Genomic DNA, 20,507 nt, shown 5'->3' with positions numbered 1-20,507 from the left:
TATCCTGGTTATGGATTTGCCTTTCCTGAGTGTACTGATTCTGCTAAGACCACCATCCATGGACTTACAGGATACCTTATCCCATCATGGTATTCAAATAATCCCTAAGCATGCAGAGAAAAAATATACAACAGTAACAAAGATAACAACAGCAGACCTTATGCCAAATTCTCAGCAGAACCAGTGCAAGCCAGAAAGCAACACACAAATATCTTTAAAGAATTCAAAGAAAAAAACTACTAGAGGCTGTGATAGCAGATTGCTTGCTTAGCAACCACAAGCTTATGGTTTGGTCTCTAGCACCACATTAACCAGGTGTGGTGGTACATGTCTATAAGCCCAGCATTCGAGAGGCAGAGGCAGAAGGATCACAAATCCAAAGTCATCCTGAGTTATATAGTGAATTGAAGGCAGGCTGTACTATGTCTGTCTCTCTCTCTCTCTCTCTCTCTCTCTCTCTCTCTCTCTCTCTCTCTCTCTCTCTCTCTCTCTCTCTCTCTCTCTCTCTCTCACACACACACACACACACACACACAGCATAACAACAACTTATCCCCAAATATAAGTATCTTAGCTTAGAATTTTTTATCCAGAAAAACTATGTCTCATAAAGATTTTACTTTTAATTATGTATATACATGTCTGGCAGTGTGAGGGTTTGTACATGTATGCACAGTGCCCATAGAGACCAAGAGAGGGCATTGCATCCCCTGCAGCTGGAGTTACAGGTGCTTGTGAGCTACTAGGTGTGGGCGCTGGGAACCAGTCTTGGGTCTGGGCATGAACAGCATGTGCTTTTAACTGCTGAGCCTCCTCTCCAACCCAAGAAAAATAACATTTCAAAGATAAAGCCAAAGCCAGGAGTCATAGTGCACACCTGCAACCCCAGCTCTTGGGAGAGAAAGGCAAAAATACTCTATCCAAGCTCAAGGCCAGCCCTGGCTACATGGTGAGACTTGGCCTCAAAAACAGCGACAAGGTCAGAACATTTTCTACACAGACTCTTGTGGCAGAAGACATTGACTACAAGAAATGCTAAGGGAAGTGTTTCAAACCAGAGAAAATTATATTAGATGTAAATCTGAATCTATAAAAAGGAATGAAGAATACCAGGAATAGTAAATGTGTAGATGAGTGTAATATACATTGTGTTCATTTAAAAGTCTCTATAAAAATAACTCACATTTTAAAGCCAACATTATGTACAATGAGATTTACACCATGTAGAATAAGAGGTCTAACTACATTAACACAGAGAGTGAGGCAGATATAGGGCAAAAACAGGGTATTTCAAAACAACTGCTAAGTAGAATAACATCTGGTGTCAGACAGCCTCAGGTGGACAGGACAGACCACAGGGCGCTCTCCCAAGTACTGCCGACTGTGACAGCAGAGTAACAGCTATAGTTAGAGCTAACAGCAGACATAACATGAGTCCTCAAAACATAAGAAAAATCAACCCAAACGAAGGCAAGAGAAGAAAAAAGAATCAAGAAGAGATGAGACAAATGGAAAATAATCAAGGAGACAGCCGACTTAAACTCAATCGGCCATAAATTGCCTGAATAAGTACGGAAAGGAAGGGACTGTCACACTGGATTAAAAAAGAAGACTCACTCTATGTTACCTGTGTGTTTACTATGTGTATTAATTATTACTATTTTATTTTGAGAAAGGGTCTCATGCAGCCTAGACTGGCCTCAAACTTACTACTTATCAGGCTGGTCTTGAAGGTGTGATCCTCCTGCCTCAGTGCTGGGGTTACAGACATGTACTACCACACCCTGCATAATAAATCCACTTTAATTGTAAAGATATGAGCTAGTGAGAGGGCTCAGTGGATAAAGGCATTTGTCACCAAGCTTGATGACCTGATTCAGTCCTTAGCACCTCAGGTGGTAGAAGGAAAGAACTGACTCCCACAAGTTATCCTCTAACCTCCACATGTGTGTGTACGCACATGAGCATGCATATGTGCACACACAAATAAATTTACATAATTTAAAATTTTAACAGTGACATGCAGGAGCAAAAACTGAGGCACTGTAACTGGTTTTATAGCATGCAAGGAATAAATCATTTTCACCATTCTTAAAAGATAAAATTGAGCTTAGGACCTGTTTTCCTTTTCCTGGTTTTGACATCAACAATCACAGCTCTATTCTTCTCAGTGAAGTGCTTCAATATGATCACATTATGGGGCTCGTTGGCATTATCCATATAAATGCAGCGGGTTCCCACACAGAGGACCTAGAGCATTGATGAAGGAAGAGGCACTTAACTAGGCACAAGCTCAGTCCCTTTTGCTTGCTTTCCTACAAGCACACAGGGTCGTCTCATCACTAAGTCCAAAGGATTTGGCACAACATTAGTTTAGGTGCTTGGCATAGCTTTGCAGCTCCTTAGTCCAATCAGTTGAGGCATACAAAGTGAGGAAGGTTAATATGCATGCCAGAGTGAAAGACAACAGTCTCTGCAGTTTTTTGTAACTAAATACATTATAGTTACCTACTATTCAAAGCCAGTCAAATAAATCAAATGTCAACTGTTGACAATGCAAGTCTAACAATTGTACAATTCTAAAAAATACACTAAGACTATAAAAGCAAATCATGCAACTAAAAGAAAAAATTCTAAAACCATTATAGACATACACGTTTGTGTGTGTATGCATACCATGCATGCATGCACACATGCATGCTTGCACTATAGAGACTAGGGCAAACAGGCTTTCAGACGCTGTACCTGGGGGAAGCCGACAAGCACCAGCAGGGTGAAGATGTTGGTATGTTTCAGCTGGAATGGCAGCTGCTTGATGCAGTGGTCTGTGAAGGTGGCAATGACGTCTCGCCACAATGGTGCGTTGTTGAGTGACCGAAGGATCTCTGCCATAGAGCAGGCCCAGTCCAAGCCTACTCGGCTAGAAGGCAAGAGCTCCAATGTTAGATGGCAGTGTGTGAGGCTAACCCCTCACACATATCGCAGCTCACTGTCCTAGGCAAAATCAGACTCATGCAAAGAGCCATTCATTACTTAGCTGTAAGTATACCAAAAAGACACTTTTCACCTAGAGATAAGTCAAAACACAACAACCAACTCAAGATCTGTTGCTCAGTCTACAAACTCAGTCTATAACTATGTTCTCAAATATCTCTCTAAAACAGTGGCTCTCAGCCTATGGGCTGTTCCATCCCCAAATGCCTAAGACCAGTGGAAAACACAGATATTTATATTATGATTCATAACAGAAGCAAAATTACAGTTATGAAGTAGCAACAAGAATAATTTTATGGTAGGGGTCACCACAACATGAGGACTGTAGTAGAGGGTGGCAGCATTAGGAAGGTTGAGAACACTACTCTAAAATGTCATCTTCCATGCACATATATCACACCCCAGCCATACTTGGAAAGGAACTTAGCGATGTATAGGATACAAATCAAGGTTAGCTCTCCTTCTTCATTTAATTTCAAGTTTGGTATTATGATTGTGTTATTTTTATAATGAAAACAGATTTTTCAACCCCAATGCCTATACTTACTTTTCTCAGGAAAAAATTATCAGAATAGATCTCATCAGAGCTGACTGGTAGGCCCTGCTGACCTCTCAGCTATTTAAGTGTGGGCTTACTGGTTTAATCTCACAGAAGAGCCTCAGACAACAGCACCGCCACGCACTGAAACTCACCAACAGCTAGACCTTGCTCTTAGTGAGTACCACAGAGGACAGAGTGGAGGCTGAGTGCATGATAACCCCGGTTACCTGTCCAGGCAGACAGCTCCCAGGCTGAAGAGCAGGTGGGTGGTCTTCCAGCCATCTGGCACAATGGCATTGTCTGCTGTAGCAAACAGGTTATGCTTGGCTGAAAGGACCTTGATGACTGCAGTGTCTACCTCTGCTGGCAAAAGACGGACGATTAACTGGCCCAGAAGACCCAGGGTGAGGTGGTAGGTTTCATTCAGGTGGCCTGCATTGGAGATGACAACCTGAAACATGAGTGGGAGGACGTGCTCCAGGTCTATCAGGGGGACTGTGGGACCCTGTCAACAGAAAAAGGAAATCTCTTTAGTACAAAGGCCAAGCCACACAAGCATCCATCCAGGTGTCATTTACAACTGGCCTGATTTCAGTTTCAAAAATGGCACGTGTACAATCAACTGTAAATAAAATAAACACACTCAGATATCATCTTTTCCTACTTTTTAAATGTGTGTGTGTATATGTGTGTATGTGTGTGTGTGTGTGTGTGTGTGTGTGTGTGTGTTTATATGCATATGTAAGTGCAGGAGCCTCTGGAGCCCAGAACAGGACACTGGCTCCCTTGGGTCTGGAGTTACAGGTGGTGTTGGACCTCTGGACATGAGTGCTGGCACCAACTGCTGGTCCTCCTCAAGAGCAGCACATACTCTTTACTGCTAAGTTGTGTCTCTAGGCCCCTTCTTACCTTACTTCTAACATTCCTTTACCCTAAAATAAACAAAACATTTGATTTTCTTCCTTTCCTGAAATGTCCATTATAAAGAATTCAAAGGATGTAACAAGAATAAATTAAAAAAAAAAAAAAAGAATTCAAAGATCTAAAAAATACATAAAAGTCAGACTTTCCATCATACCCCCACCCCCAACTCACAATGCAAATGAAGTAACAACTATTTACAGCTGTATGGACAGTTTGTCAACCTTTCTCCATATGCATCTATAGGTAACACATGTAAAGTAAATTGTTTCTCCCTCCTTCCAGGTGTGTGATGTATACATGTGCATGTATCGTGGAACACTGGGAGACCAAGGGAAAACCCCAGTGTGGTCTTTGCCTTCCACCTTGTTTGAGACAGGGTCTCTTTGTTGTTTGCTTCTGTGATGTCAGGCTAGCTTGTCTATGGGCTTCTGGGGATTTTTCTGATTCCACTTAGCCCCATCTCCCCATGAAGAGACACAGGTTACTGTATCCAGCTTTAAGTGAGTTCTGGAGGCTCAAACTCAGGTCTTCATGCTTTCATGGTAAGTATTTACCCACCAAGTCATCTTCTCAGCCCCATTTGTCTTTCTTTAAATACCATCTGCATTTTGCTTGGCTTCCAATACTTCATTATTACAAATGCCATTTAGAAAACAGCTGACCACATACATGTTTAGACACCTAAACCATTTATTATTTTCCATAGGAATAAAAAAGAGAGAGAAAGCCAGAGAACCCCTTCAATAGCTGTGAGTTAGTATAGTGAGTGTGATTCAAGACTGCACTGTATCCATACTAGAAAAACAAAGCAACCAAAGTACCAAAAGCTCTTAGCAATAAAACTGAATCTCAGGAAGGCATTCCCTTTAAGAATGGGCTGGCAGAGTGGCTGGAGTTTATGGAAAAACAAGGAAGGTGTGTAGAGAGGGTCTGAGGTAGTGTGGGCTGCAAGTTTCCATGTAATGGGGGTGCCTAGGAATTGGCATAAAGACAGACATGGTGAGGAACTATTAAGGTTGGGGGAGTCTCAGTATGGAGTCCAAAGAGAAAGAGGAAAACACTCTTCAAAGAATGGTGGCTGTGATAGGAGGCTGATCAAATAAGGATTTATACCAAGGGTCATGGGATGCAAGACCTCATGGTATAGGATTAAAGATGCAAATACTAAAATGAGAAAACAATGAATCTTGTGCTGTCAGGTATGAACTGCAGGGACTACTATAAACTCATAATTCATGCTCTTGTTCTCTGAATCCCTATGATGAGAAAGTATACACTGACTCTCTTGTCAGATACTATGACTGACTCATACATCAGATTCAACACACACACACACACACACACACACAGTAATTTATCTTAGTCTAAGCAACTTTTGGCAACAAACTGCTTTTAAAAATGTCCTTGGAAGATAGGCATGGTGGCACACATCTTTAATCCCAGCACTCAGAAGGCAGAGGCAGGCAGATCTCTGAGAGTTCAAGGCCAGCCTGGTCTACAAAGAGAATTCCAGAACAGCCAGGTCTATTACACAGAGAAACCCTGTCTTGAAAAAGAAAACTGAAGTCCCTGGATTCAGAGACCTGAGGATCAAATCTTGAGTTGTAGGGCTATCTCCCTTCCCCAGAGCTTTGTAAACTCGGAGAAACTTGTTTCTATAGTTTGTTAGCTCTGTCTGATTCTTAGCCATGAGGGGAAAAAAGTATTGCCAAAAGATGTTAATTATTCCTAAATTAATATACAGTCAATGCCATTCCAATGAAAATAACTCACCAAATCTGAAAGGGGCAGTTTGACAGGGGCTTGATAAAAAAATGATACTAAACCTCACATGAAATATACACATGTGAAAGAGCCCAGAAAATTATAAAGAACACTGAGGACACACCTAAGCTGTCTAGATTCTTTGATGACATCAATATTATGAAAGTTACCAAAACAGGGCTGACAGATGGCCCAGTGGCTAAGAGCACTTACTGCTCTTGCAGAGGACAACATGGAGTTCAGTTTCCAGGACCCACATGAGGCAGCTCATAGCTGCCTCTAACTCCAGCTCCAGGAGATCCAATATCCTCTGGCTATTGCAAGCCTGTGGTGCATATAAACTCATGTAGGCAGACACACACACACACACACACTAAAAAAATAGATCTTTAAAAGAAGAAAGTTACAAACATCAAAGTAAGGTAAGTAAACTAAAGGGGACCAAATAAGCATGTCCTCTGAACCCAAAACATTCTTAAATAGATACTGATTTTTACAAAAAAGCTGCAAGTCACAGTCTAGGAATAGTTAGGAAATCTATACCTAGGCTCTGCTCTGCACGGGATAAAATTACTCTACCAGTGTTAAATTTTTATCAGTTTAATTAAATTGTTTTTTAAAAATTAAGTCTCATTCTGTAGTCCACTATGGCCTTGAATTCCTGACTTTCTGTTTACAAAGTGCTAGGATTACAGGTATGAGCCACCAGGCCTGAATATTTTAATGTGGAAGCAACATGGTCCTCAGAAGATCACACTTTTTGAAGAACTGAGGATGAAGTATCTAAAAGCTTTTAATTTATTTTTCAACCACAGGAAAACTGTAATAAATATATAAATAGGCAGAGATAGAACAACATTAACAACTAATAAATCTAGGTAAAGGTCTTCATTCACTACACTTTCACATTTTCAATGAGGTTAAAAACTTTCCAAATAAAAACAGAAAAAGGTAATTATAAGAATTAAAAACCGTCAATTGTACTAAGTCAAAGAGGAAAGTCACTTTAATTAATACTCACTCCTTCCTTGGGACACAGAGTTTGTTTCTACTTACACTTTAATACCATTTTACTTCTGCGAATACCAGCCACCCACTCTTTCACAAAGAAAAACACTGCCTGCTTCTTACCGACTTGATGGGAGGTAACATGGCTGCCAGCAATCCCAGAATTCTCTTCTGGGAACACTCTGCAAATACTTGCTCAGGGTTGGGAGTAATCGCCTTCTCTTCTATTGGTGTCTGAGATGACACTTCTGGATGTTCAGCATCTGTGTGGGAAAACAGCACTTTCAGAGTTTGCTAGGCTCTACACATGTAAAAGGCAACTTAACCACGACACTGTCCCTGTGCCAGAACTTTAATATCCTACTGCTGAAGCCCAGCATGGTAATGCATGCTTGGAATCCTAGCACTTGACAGGGTGGACAATCAAGAGTTTGAGGCCAGCAAGACTTTGTTTCAAAGAGAAGAATGAAGGGGCTGGAGAGCTGGCTCAGTGGTTAAGAACACTGGCTACTCTTCCAGAGGACCCCAGCATCCACACAGTGGCTCACAACCATCTGTAACTCCAGTTTCAAGGGACCCGACTCCCTCTCTCACCTCTGCCTATACCAGGCACACACTTGGTGCACAGATACACATGTTGACAAAACACCTATAAACATAAAAGAAAAATAATCTTTTTTGTTTTTGTTTGTTTTTTTGAGACAGAGTTTCTCTATGTTATCTTGGCTGTCCTGGACTCGCTTTGTAGACCAGTCTAGCCTCGAACTCACAGCGATCTGCCTGCCTCTGTCTCCTGAGTGCTGGGATTAAAGGCATGTGCCACCATGCCCAGCAAAAAATAATCTTTTAAAAACAACTATACCCAGAAATATAGCAAACTCTATTGCTGAATACGTTTTACACAGTTGCCTTCTCAAGGAGGCCTTCCTGCTCCCTAGTTAACTAGGTAGCCACCTTCCTTTACCTCCCATTCTCTGACCCTCTTCCTAAACTACCTGCCTTCCAGCATTTGATTACCCTTTAACATTTCGTGTTTGTGTTTGCTGTTTATCATCTACCTTTCTGGTTTTGGCCTCTTTTGTGATATACTTCAAGCACCTAGCAGTGTCCCAGAACATGAGGTACTTGACAGATGCTTGTTGCCTAGGAACCAGAATGCTGGTCTACCACCTGACTCTGGTGGACTTTGAGTATCTGGCATGATGTGGGGTAGCTACTGCTTCTGAGAGCTGGCCTTGACGACAGTGCAGGACATACTTCCACTTCTATTACAGAACCTTGACTTCCTGGGCTGCCTGAAGCACTTCCTCCAACCCAGTACTACTGTGCCATCCTCTAAAACCCCAGGTCTGACTCCACCACTGCCATCCTCTGGGAGGCTGAGGCCTGAATGTCACAAGCATGCAACAGAGCACCACAGTATCTCTTCTGTGTCATCTCCCAGTGCCCTGCTCTGGCCCTGCACCCCTGGCATGAGGACTTCTCCTCCTGTTAGTTCTGGAATCTACAAAGAGGCCTTTGCCAGTGCTTTCTGCCTGAATGTCAGCCCACTGCATATCCTGGCACATTCAAGGTCCTTTATACCTCTCCCTTTACATGGCTTTGTACAGATACCAATTAGTGTTAACACAAGTCACCCTTCTCCTGGGGCCAGAATCACAGGCCACCTCAAATAGTTATTTGTGTCTCTGTCTGAAACCTTCCTGGATTGAGTTCCAGAAGGTCAGAGGTCATGTGTTCCTCTGCCTGTGTTGGTAGGTTCCATCCTGGAATCCAGCATGATGCTCAACAAAGGGGGTATTTAGTTTACATGAGGGGAACCTGTGTTCACATGGACTAGACAAGCTGAAGGGAGGGACAGATGATGCAGAGTTATCAGTCACAGCTGACCAGATGGAGAAATCTTAGTTACTGAACAATTTCAAACTGTATGCAACAGTGCAGGTGTGATGTGCGCACTCGGAGAGGAAGGAGGCAGACTTAATAAACATGTTCCTGACCTGGAGGTCCTGGAGGCACCTGAGCACTTGCAGGTACATCTGAAACTTGGCTCTGGCATGGAGGGTCCTTCATGAAGGAGAGATCCGCACTTGCTGTTTTCCTCTGCTTGTCATCCAAAGGTCTGACTGCCTCATTTGCTGCTCTCTTTTCCTAAAAACAAGGAAGTAACAATGTACTTCATATACTGTAAACAACTTTATCATTAGTCAGCCTTTCACGAACTAAAAATCTTCTGACGTCCTTTAGAAAGACGCCACCAATCTCTTAGAATAAACCAGTGCCCTACAATGATGCTTCTTGTACCACGTCCCCGCCAACATCTTTGAAGTGCTGCCAGAGGTCCCAGGTCACACAAGCAGTAGCTTACACCAAATCCTCTGGGAAAACAATGAAGTTGTTGATGTCCTTCTAGTCAACACAGTGATCATCTTTGTGTGCATTCTGTTTTGGTAGAAAAACCAAACACAGGCTGGGAGATGCCTCACAGTGAAGTGCTTGCCGTGTAAGCATGAGGACCTAAGTTTGGATCTCTAGCAACTGCATTAAAAAGTCAGGTGTGAGCTGAGCATGGTGGCGCATGCCTTTAATCCCAGCACTCAGGAGGCAGAGGCAGGCGGATTGCTGTGAGTTCGAGGCCAGCCTGGTCTACACAGTGAATTCCAGGACAGCCAAGGCTACACAGAGAAACCCTGTCTTGAAAAACCGGACCCCCCCCCAAAAAAAAAGGTCAGGTGTGGTGGGGGGTGCCTGTAATCTGAGCATGGGGGGAGGGAGCAGGGACAGAAGGGTCCCTGGAGCTTACTGGCCTGATAATACTGCTGAACTGGCACTTCAGGTTCAATGAGAGACCCTGCCTCAAAAAACAAAGTGCAGAATGACAGAGGAAGACACTTGATGCTGACTTCTGGCTTCCACACACACACACATGCACATGTACTTGAAAATGTACACATGCATACAGTATATATACACATAGAAAACCTAGACCCATCTTTATATACAATAAGAAAAGTATATCTACGATTATTGTTAAATCATTACATCAAATCTACACATAATTTGTTTCACCAGGTGTGGTGGTGCACACCTTTAATCCCAGTGCTCAGGAGGTAGAGGCAGGTGGATCTCTGTGAGTTTGAGGCTAGCCTGGTCTACAAAGTGAGTCCAGGACACCCAGGACTACAAGAGAAACCCTGTCTCGAAAAAAAAAAAAAAGTTTCTATTGCCACAGACACAAGTATTTTATTGATGTAGAAATGAATAATGCTGAGGGACAGGACAGAGCTGTGAGCTCAGTGGGTAAGAGACTTTGGTATACAAGCACAAAGATGAGTCAGGGGATTGCTGGGCTTGGTAACCACACCAGTTCCAGGTTCAGTGAGAGATTCTGTCTCTGATAGGAATATGGCAGACAGTAACAGAACAGGATACCCAACATCTTCTTCTGACATGGAACTTACTGTGTGCATGTTCTAAGCTCTTTACATGTTTCTTCCAAGTGTGGACAGTACATAACTTCTACACTAACCCTGTATTACAGGCACTGTTATTATCACCCCTTTTACAGGATGAACCTACACCTGTATACACACACACACATACACACATGAGAGAGGGGGAGAGAGAGAGAGAGAGAGAGAGAGAGAGAGAGAGAGAGAGAACACAAAAGCCAAGTAAAAGGAGTTGCCACTGGCCAAACATGGAGGCAATCTGAACATCAAAATAAATAAAAAGTAAAAGACTTCAATATTAGTGAATTTTTAAAAACGTAGTCCATTTTGGTGTAAATAAATAAACACACTGATAGATGGGGAACACGATGCTGTGGGCAGCCTTCTACAAGATCCTCAGGGCTCATAAATACTGACACTCACGCTGGAAAGATAGCTCAGTGGTTAAGAGCACTGGCTGTTCCTCTGGAGGTCCTGAGTTCAATTCCCAGCAACCAGGTCGTGTCTCACAACCATCGGTAATGTGATCTGATACCCTCTTCTGCAGATAAAGCACTCATATACAATAAATAAATAATTTAAAAATAAATAAATAAGTACTGACACTCCCAGGCACAGAGGTGGGGACTGCTGCCCCTCCTTATGCAGGGGATCCTATGGCAGGTTAAAGGGTTGCATGCTGAGAGACAGGAAGCTCAAGATCATCCTGACCTGGTACCTTGATGAGGCTACAACAGAAATACCAGTGGCTCCTGTAGCAAAGGTGTGGGGCATTTATAGTATAGGCTCAAGCTCTACAAGCATACTTCTGCAAAAATTATCTTCTGTTTTATTTAGTTATTTAATTTTATTTTAAATTCATAAAAGGTTCTTTATGTGTCACTAACACAAAGCCTATAAAGGTTTTTCTGCCTACACACCTACCTATAAACTGTGGTGTCTACCTGCTAAAACAGTATACTTTTGGTATCATCTACTTGTTGGCTGAATATAAACCAAAGCTACATAATACATAATACATGCTTTAAACTTCCATGTTAAGTACCTTCTTGTGTGACTGGCTCCCTGAGTGCAAGGTGTGACTCATGGGAAAGAAACACTACTTACATGGCAGGGCACACCCAGGCCTTTGGCAAGCTGGTCTGCTTTCTTCTTCAACTGTTCCTCTGATGCTTGGATGGACATTGTGACTGGCAGGGCTTGACTTTCGGAGGTAGAGTCACCATCTGGCAATACGCCAAGAAGAGCTAGAGCTTTAAGACCTGGAAGAGGACGGAACAAGAAAATGATTAAACATTCACAACTGGGGCTGGAGAGATGGCTCAGCGGTTAAGAGTACTGGTTGCTCTTCCAGAGGTCCTGAGTTCAATTCCCAGCAACCACATGGTGGCTTATAACCACCTATAATGAGATCTGGTGCCCTCTTCTGGTGTGAAGGCATACATGCAGGCAGAACACTGTATATGTAATAAATAAATCTTAAAAAAAAAATTTACAACAGGGCTATCTCTGGCAAGTGCCACAAAGCTCTTGACCACTGTGTGGGAACATAGGCTGAGGGGTTGCACAGACCACACAGCAGCAGCCCTGGCAGCCTAATCCATTCTGCTCCTGATCCCAAATCGAGAAAGGTAGGCAGCAAGGGAAACTGTACCTTAAACACAAAGAAACACTGAAGGCTATAACAGGCAACAGGATCGTTTTGAAAATTAGAAATATATTTTTCTGATAGTGTCAAGCAATTAATTTCTGTTTTGTTTTATTTTGTGTTTTTGACACAGAATCTCACTATATATCTCTGGCTTGCCTGGAATTTGTTTTGTAGACTACAGTGGCTTTGAATGAGCTAGACTTAAAGACATGCACTATGCCTGGCTGGCAGCTAGATTTTTAAACCCCTACTGGCAGATAGAGACATCACTCACCTTCTGCCTGGGGAAAGTCTGATCCCCTGATGTCAGTTAGGATGGAATCTACTGTCTGAGAGAAACTTTATGTCTCACAAGTTTAACATGTACATTACTAAAGTCTTACTAATCCCCTTCAGCAAAGTCAGAAGTTCTTTGTTATTTTGAGACAGGCCCTCTCTGTAGCCCCTCCTAGCCTCCAGAGAACTGGGATTCAGGTGTGCATGATCACACCCAGAAACTGTTTTCTTTGTAAGCGGCTCTCATCTAGAATACAAGAACACATGGATTTGTTCTTCAGATTAAAAAAAAAAAAGCATGGATTCCTGAGCAGAGTGAGAGATTCAAACACTACAGATCCACAGACACTCAGAGTCTTCCAGAGTTTTGATAACTAACACTCCACTGCATTGTCAGTTTGGCAAACTAAATGCTACTTTATGTCAACTGCTCTTTCAAGAGAAACTGGGACTTAGTTCCAGGCTCGGATGAATGCCTGTTGGGAACTGCCTCTGAGTCAGGCATGGCAGTTTATGGATGGCTGGGTTTTCCTCCAACAGCAAGCAGAGGCTGGGCCTGGGATCCTATTTAAGGAATAGTCACCTTTGCCCTGGTGGGCCTTCATCAGACAGTCCCCGACCAGCTGCATGCACTGGCTCCGCAGGGTGGCAGCATTGCTGCGTGCCTGGGGGTCCAGCTGCTCTCCATCTACGTGCTCTGTGCTGGACAGGTGGGCACTATAGAGAGCCAGAGCAGCAAAGAGCAGCCAGGAGTAGTTGTGGATATAGGGCTGGATGAGCCTCTGCCGGTCACTGATCCGGATGGTCACCATCGGGTGGGCAGTGATGCTGTGGGTTGGCAAATGGCTGCAAAGACATGATGAAATAGTATTAACTCTTTCCCCAGAGAAATGAACAAGCACAAACATGGGGCATATCACACTGGCACTTCACAACCTAAAGCCTAAACATGAAAACCATGCCAAGGAAAAAGCTTAATGAGAATTCTGAAATTGTGCTAACTGCACTTTGACAATGCAAGGTGATGCCCATAATTTTAAAATATGAATGGCAAGGTATAGGAAAAAAATGACTTAAGTTTGAAATGTGCTATAAATACTTTAAGGGAAAAGAAAAGGATGAAGTAAGCACACATGATGCTATCTTCCTATTTGGTGAATCCAAGGATAAAGGGTGCAGTGCACTACTCTCTTCTGAATATGTTAAAAATGTTACCATGAGGGGCTAGAGAGATGGCTCAGAGGTTAAGAGCACTGCCTGTTCTTCCAAAGATCCTGAGTTCAATTCCCAGCAACCACATGGTGGCTCACAACCATCTATAATGAGATTTGATGACCTCTTCTGGTCTGCAGGTGTGCATGCAGGCAGAGCACTGTATACATAATAATAAATAAATAAATCTTTTTTAAAAAGGTTACCGTGAAAACCTTTCTTTAGTAAGGAAGGGCCTCAAGATTGCTCACCAAAAAAAAGCATTTACCACATAGGTGACCTGAGTTTAATCTCCAAAATCCACAGGAAGGAGAAAAGACTCCACAAAACTGTCTTCTGACTTCCACGTGCGCATACACAGACATGTGCATGCATACACCCTGCCCCCTAATACCAATAAAGTATCTAAAAAAGGAAGGCTAAGAGTATATCCCAGGTGTAGAGTACTTGCCTCGCATCTGCAATGAGCTAGGGCTCAATCCCTAGCACCACAGAAAAAGCAAGATGACCCCCCTTTAAGTAAAGACATATACCCCAACCAGTCATGGTGGCCGCAGGGCATCTGACATACCCATAGGAGTATTTCTTTGCTGCATAGCATCCATAGCAAAGATCAAAGTCATCACATACATTGCAGTTCATTCTCCGGCCTATGATTAAACCCTGGCAGTGGTCACAGGTGAACTCCATGCTGACCATTTCATGATCATCTCCATGGCCTTCAGGCTTCACTCCACCTGGAGAAAAACCAGCAGTGTGAGATGGATAGGGCAGAGGACTCCCCAAAGTGCAGCAAACTGATCCCAGCAGTGTGAGATGGATGGGGTAGAGGACTCCCCAAAGTGCAGCAAACTGATCCCAGCAGTGTGAGATAGATGGGGCAGAGGACTCCCCAAAGTGCAGCAAACTGAACCCAAGCAGTGTGAGATGGATGGGGTAGAGGACTCCCCAAAGTGCAGCAAACTGATCCCAGCAGCACAGCCATTGCTCATTTACTACTGCAGAAGGTGGGTTCCTTTGAAGACCAGAATACCCTGGTAGCTTTGAGCATGTTAATGACATTTTCAGCACAGAACTCTTTGGCAATGGTCCAGATGACTGATCCCCACTCTACAGTGACACAGTCAGATCAAATACATGTCACATTTCTACCATGACTGTAATTTGGGAGGAATAGGCCCATGCCACTTTGTGAGCTGCCTCCTACATTCACCACATTCACCAAAGGTTACACACCCACAGACTTGTTGCTATGGACCACTAAGGAGTGATCAAGTTTCTGTTCTTATTTTCTCACTGCAGAATTATAGGCTAAAACAGAGTTCAGAAGCCTAGACTAGGAGAATTAGAGAATGAGACATGACAAGACAGGCTGCTCTGATCTCACTCAACACTCCTCACAGGTGGCCACTTCCGTTCCCAGTGCTGTAAACCTGATGCAGGCCCAAATACCCTTGTGAGTAGTCTCCTTCATGAGAATGACAGTGTTCCCTGAGCACAGCTGTGATCACAGTAACATCCTGGTTACACACTACTGTCTTACTGGTTAAAACTACTGTCTTTAGACTATTCAATTCCTTAGCTTAGCATCTCAGGGTCCCACAGCCTGGACCCTATCTGTCCTAGTCAATCACCTAATTAGACATATGCTCAAGTGTATCTACCTAAAGTCACTGAAAGCACCCATTCCTGTCCCCGGAGCTTGCTCTGCTCTTGCGGCAATGCTATCTTCAGAGTTTTGCTCTGCCACCTAGTTTAAACTTCCTTCAAACACCAATTCTTACTCTATCTCCTCCACAAGGCTTCCCTGTAGAATGCAGCTATGTTTCTAAAACTTTTCAGAAGCACTCTGCATTGCTTATTTATAACAGCATATGCAGCCATTCTGTGGATGTCTGGTCCTCCTGCTAGGTTGTGTTTCCAGGGCTGGAACTATGGTGTCTTTTACTGCTGGACTTTAGAGACACATGTCCCTGTAGAGCTCAAAACTGCAGATGAGCTCTGCTCTAGCACCCATGAGTCAAGTGTATTACAGATATTTCACATTTACTGTCAAGCGTCTCCCCAGCAGGATGGGAGAAGGAAGGATATCAGATAGGAGCAGTGGAGGTCATCTTTGAATTGAGTGGGAGGTGACTCAAGTTTGCCAATAAACAGTGACTTCCATTGGACAATGTCTCTATTTAGCACAACGAGCTCTTAAAATGGCAAAATCATAGAAAGCAGAAACAATTGTTACTTGTCAGCATGGTAACCCTCTGAAGCTTACCAAGGAAGCAAGTCTTGCAGAGGTCCATGTCACTGCATTGCAGACACCGGTAGCGATGCCAGGGGGCAATCTCATCACACCCGTCACAAGAGATGTCCACGTTTAACAGGTCACAGTAGCGAGCAATAAACATGTGCATCTGTAAGGTTAAATGAACACAATTAGCCAACAGACTTTCCATTGTAGTTATTGTTCATTAATCAATTTACTCATTCAGTAGGTACCTAAGCTCTCCCAAGCTTTGTACCAGGTGCTAGGATTTGAGGTTGGATAAGCAAGTACACATTTGGGAATTCCCTCAAGCGAACAGATGATGGTCATACAGTGTGGGGGAATGCTTTGACAGGCAAATTCAGGAGACCTAGAGAACACCAAAGACACTATCAAAGATATCGAGAGGATCAAGAAAGGTTTTCCAAGGATGACAATTCCAAAGTTAAAACCAAGAACAAACAAATGGTAGCTGAGTGGAGATAAAGGTAACGGGCATGTCAGACAGAAGGAACAGCAAAGTCTACAGAAGCTTTGCTCCTACAAAAAGGGAGCATAGCATGGGCTGGGGATGTAGTTGAGTGTGTGAGCACTTGCCTAAGCATGTACAAGGTATTGGGGGCGGGGGAAGAAAAGAAGAAAGACAGGCTTCTTGGTTTACTTTTTTTTCCCTCCTGAGACAGGGTTTCTCTGTGTAGCCCTGGCTGTCCTGGACTCACTGTGTAGACCAGGCTGGCCTCAAACTCACAGAGATCCGCCTGCCTCTGCGTCTCAAGTGCTTGGATTAAAGGCGTGTACTACCACCCGGCCTTAGTTTACCTTTTTAAAAGATGCATTTTTATTTATGTGCGTGTTTGTGCCTGTATATGTGTATACTACATGTGTATGTGTGGCTGCATAAGTAAGCATTGAATTCCCTAGAGCTAGAGCTACAGGCAGTTGTGAGCCACTTGACATGGGTGGCTAGGAGCCAAAGTCAGGTCTTCTGGAAGAGCAGCAAGTACCCTTAAACACTAAACCACCTCTCTAGCTCAGAGCTTTTGAAATTGCCAATAATCTAGTGCATATAATAAAGTACAGAGGGGGAATAACCAGGAGAAGTTAGAAAGGTAAACTCTCAGGAGCCTAAAATACTGAGTTTAAAATCAGAGAAGTAATGGCAATATATTTGGGCATTCTGAAGGTTCCTCTGGCTGCACAGGAAAGGACGGATTGACAGGAGCAAGACAAGGGTCAGAGGAGCTAACTATGGTACTATGGTGTCATGGTGGCCACAGGGGCAGGGACTGAGCTGTAAATAGGACGGGGAAAGCAGGCCGCTTTGAGAAGCATTACGGAGGCAGAGAGAGAAGCCTTAGTGACCAGATTAATAAAGAGGTGGTCAAGAATGGCATCCAGATGTTTGGCTTGGGTACTTGTTAGACAATGGCAGTGCTAACAGACATATAGAAAGAGGACTCCTAATTCTGGCACATTAAAATAGCCAGCATGGTGGTGCTTCTCTATGATTCCAGCATTCAGGAGACCAAGGCAGGAAGACTGCAAGCTTTGGGCTTGCCTGGATCTCTCCATAAACAAACAAACAATTCTCAGGCTTCTCTTCAGATCATATAAATCTTTCATCTTTAACTAACTAACTAACTAACTAACTAACTAGCTATCTAGCTAACCAACTAACTAGCTAGCCACAGAATTAGCCAATAAACTTTCTATTAGCTAACTACTCTTCTTTTTAGGTGCGGACATGAGCAAGCTGTAGGGCTCCTGAAAAGTACTTGGTGGCTATAAGGCACAGTTTATTTTAAGGTCTGCATATGAGGAAATCAAGTTAGAAAGTCACTGTTTGGTAATAGTATGTTGTAGGAAGGGAAATATGCCAGGTCACCTGAGCACTACAAGATACTCTCATTTAGATGTTTAACTTACAAGAGAGAAGTCACAAGTCTCAGCTGGTGTGTTCCCCTTAAGGACCACAAAGGTATAATGAACAGAGTGGCTGGCAAACAGAAGGTGCTTAATATAGGGGAAATTAGTGACTTCGAGACAGCAGATACTGACGCATGAAGTAGTGACAAACAGGCCACATCATCATTGAAGAGAGAAAAGCATGCTTCTTATGATGCCCAAGGCCATACTAGTTAGCAGATTCTGTGATCCTCTACTGTGTGGGTCATTTAGCGCTCATATGATAAACAAAGAACTGCTTCCAACTCCCCTGACTGGCAGCCTAGTAATTGGAATGGTGCTTGCCTACTGAAGACAGTGTGCCAGCCCAAAACAATGCAAACTCTTCAGCAATTCCATTTCTCACAAAATTCATACACTGCCACCTAATAATGTACACAAGCCCTCTGAGACACTCTACTGGGAGCCTAGTTCTACGGAAGTAAGTCGCCGTGATGGATCACACAGCAGTATGAAGACCAGACAGAAGTCTCAAATGCTCCCAGAACTCTCTTGGGGGAAGTCATCCAAGCACACCCCAGGGAACCCTCCTCTTCAAACTCCTAGAAAGTCACCCAGATCACTCTGGCTGAGAGGTCTTACTTTCCTCTGCTTCTCTGGATCCTCTTGGGCTATTTTTTCATACCAGGCCTCAAACATGCCATCCTGACACTCATCCATCCACTCTGAGTTCTGCTTGGCATCAGCGAGCTCATCTTCTTCACTCCACTGGCTGAAAGAAGGACGTGATGAGAGAAAAGTATGCTTCTTACAATACACAAAGCCATGCTAGTTATATCTGCATCCCATAACTTTAATAAACCGGGTATTTTGAAATGATGGGAATTATATTTCGGAGACAAAGAATTTATCAGCTATATGATAAATTTATGCTCAGAAAACAGAAAAAAAATCCTTTCTGGAGCAGACTACACCGAGTGGGGCAAACCTAACCTATCATGTACCAGGTACAATGACTGAAAAAAAGTACAGCTGGGAATAGTGGTACACGCTGTAAGTTCAAGGGCAACCTGGACTATACAGTGAGTTGCAATCCAGCTAGGGCTACACAGTTAGACCCTGTCTCAGTAACAGCAACAACAATAATAGTAGTGATAATAAAGTTTGGGTTGAGGATGTAGCCTGGGTGTAGAACGCATGAAGCCTTGGGCTTGATCTCCAGTACATCATAAATGTCACACACCTGTAACCCTAGGCAAGAAGATCAGAAGTTCGAGGCAGTTCTTGGATATACAGAATGTCTGGGGCCAGCTTGAACTAAACATGACTTTGTTTAAAATAAATACAGTGTGGACATGGTTAGAACACCCTAATGCAATCAACATGAGGAAGAGGTCAGGAGACCCTGTGACTTCAGCGCTACCAACTAGTTGCTATGAGACCTTCACACATTACACACAGTCAATCCTTCCCATCTGTGGCCTCCACATACATGAGCTCTGTATGCCTGGATTCAGCCAACACCATATCAAAGATATCTTTTGAAAAATTGTCTCTGGGGGCTGGGCAGTGGTGGTACACACCTTTAATCCCAGTTCTCAGGAGGCAGAGGCAGGTAGATCTCTGTGAGTTCAAGGCCAGCCTGTCTATAGAGTGATTCTAGGACAGTCAGGGCTACACACAGAGAAACCCCATCTTGAACAAAACAAAACAAAACAAACAAATTGTCTCTGGGGACGATTCAGAGGTTAGGAGCACTTGCTGCTCTTCTGGAGGACTGGAGTTCAGTTTCCATGCCAGCGGCTCACAGAAGCTTGTTATTCCTGTTCCAGGGGGATCCAATATCTGTGGTCTCTGAGGACACCTGCACTCACATACACATGCCCACACTGAGACACATGCACATACACAAAACTAAAACTAAAATAAATCTATAAGAAAATTATCTGTATTGACCATGTATAGATCCTTCTGTCACCACTTCCTAAATAGCACAATGTAAGTGCTACTTACCAAGCATTTACAATGACTCATACAGCGTCATAAAGTCACCTTGAGATAATTCAATGTATACAAGAGGGTGTGTGTGGGTTACTGAGGACCTGAAGCATCTCATTGGTATAGGTGAGGCCTAGGAACCAATCCACCAAGGGACAGGAACACAAAGACAAGGATGACCAAATTGTACCTGCCCTTGCTCCCGATTGCTCACTTCAAATCAGAGGTTTTAGGCAGATAACTTCATGGGCTCTTCTTACGCAAAGCTATACATTCCATAGTTTCAGTTTACAGTTTGTTTCAGCAATGAGAATTTAAACATGGGCTGGAGAAACAGCTCAGTGGTTAAGAGTAATTGCCGCTCTTCAAGGGAACTAAGTTCAGTTACCAGCACCCACATCAGGTATCTCACAACCACCATTTTAGCTCTGGGAGATCAGACATCCTCTTCTGGCATTCTATGGCACCCACATATATACACAGACATACATATATAAATGAAAGTAATAAATCCTTAAAATT

At 43.3% G+C, this 20,507-nt stretch overlaps 1 protein-coding gene across 1 annotated transcript in view; it reads right to left on the bottom strand.

The window, feature by feature from the left end:
• The window catches only part of Zzef1 (zinc finger ZZ-type and EF-hand domain containing 1), a 124,697-nt gene that overhangs the window by 26,018 nt on the left and 78,172 nt on the right, over window positions 1-20,507 (bottom strand). Inside the window, exons 33-42 of the mRNA XM_051157899.1 lie at window positions 18,630-18,759; window positions 16,092-16,230; window positions 14,394-14,559; window positions 13,194-13,456; window positions 11,791-11,945; window positions 9,232-9,382; window positions 7,355-7,494; window positions 3,763-4,040; window positions 2,746-2,920; window positions 2,118-2,250 (exon numbers count right to left, since the gene is read on the bottom strand). Of these exons, the coding sequence (XP_051013856.1) occupies window positions 2,118-2,250; window positions 2,746-2,920; window positions 3,763-4,040; window positions 7,355-7,494; window positions 9,232-9,382; window positions 11,791-11,945; window positions 13,194-13,456; window positions 14,394-14,559; window positions 16,092-16,230; window positions 18,630-18,759 (1,730 nt within the window). The remainder of the gene's footprint in view (window positions 1-2,117; window positions 2,251-2,745; window positions 2,921-3,762; window positions 4,041-7,354; window positions 7,495-9,231; window positions 9,383-11,790; window positions 11,946-13,193; window positions 13,457-14,393; window positions 14,560-16,091; window positions 16,231-18,629; window positions 18,760-20,507) is intronic.

This window comes from Acomys russatus, chromosome 16 (genome assembly GCF_903995435.1).
Source record: "Acomys russatus chromosome 16, mAcoRus1.1, whole genome shotgun sequence".
Classification (NCBI taxonomy): domain Eukaryota; kingdom Metazoa; phylum Chordata; class Mammalia; order Rodentia; family Muridae; genus Acomys; species Acomys russatus.
Note: the sequence above shows the minus strand (reverse complement) of the source record. Positions and strands in the feature narration are given on the sequence as shown.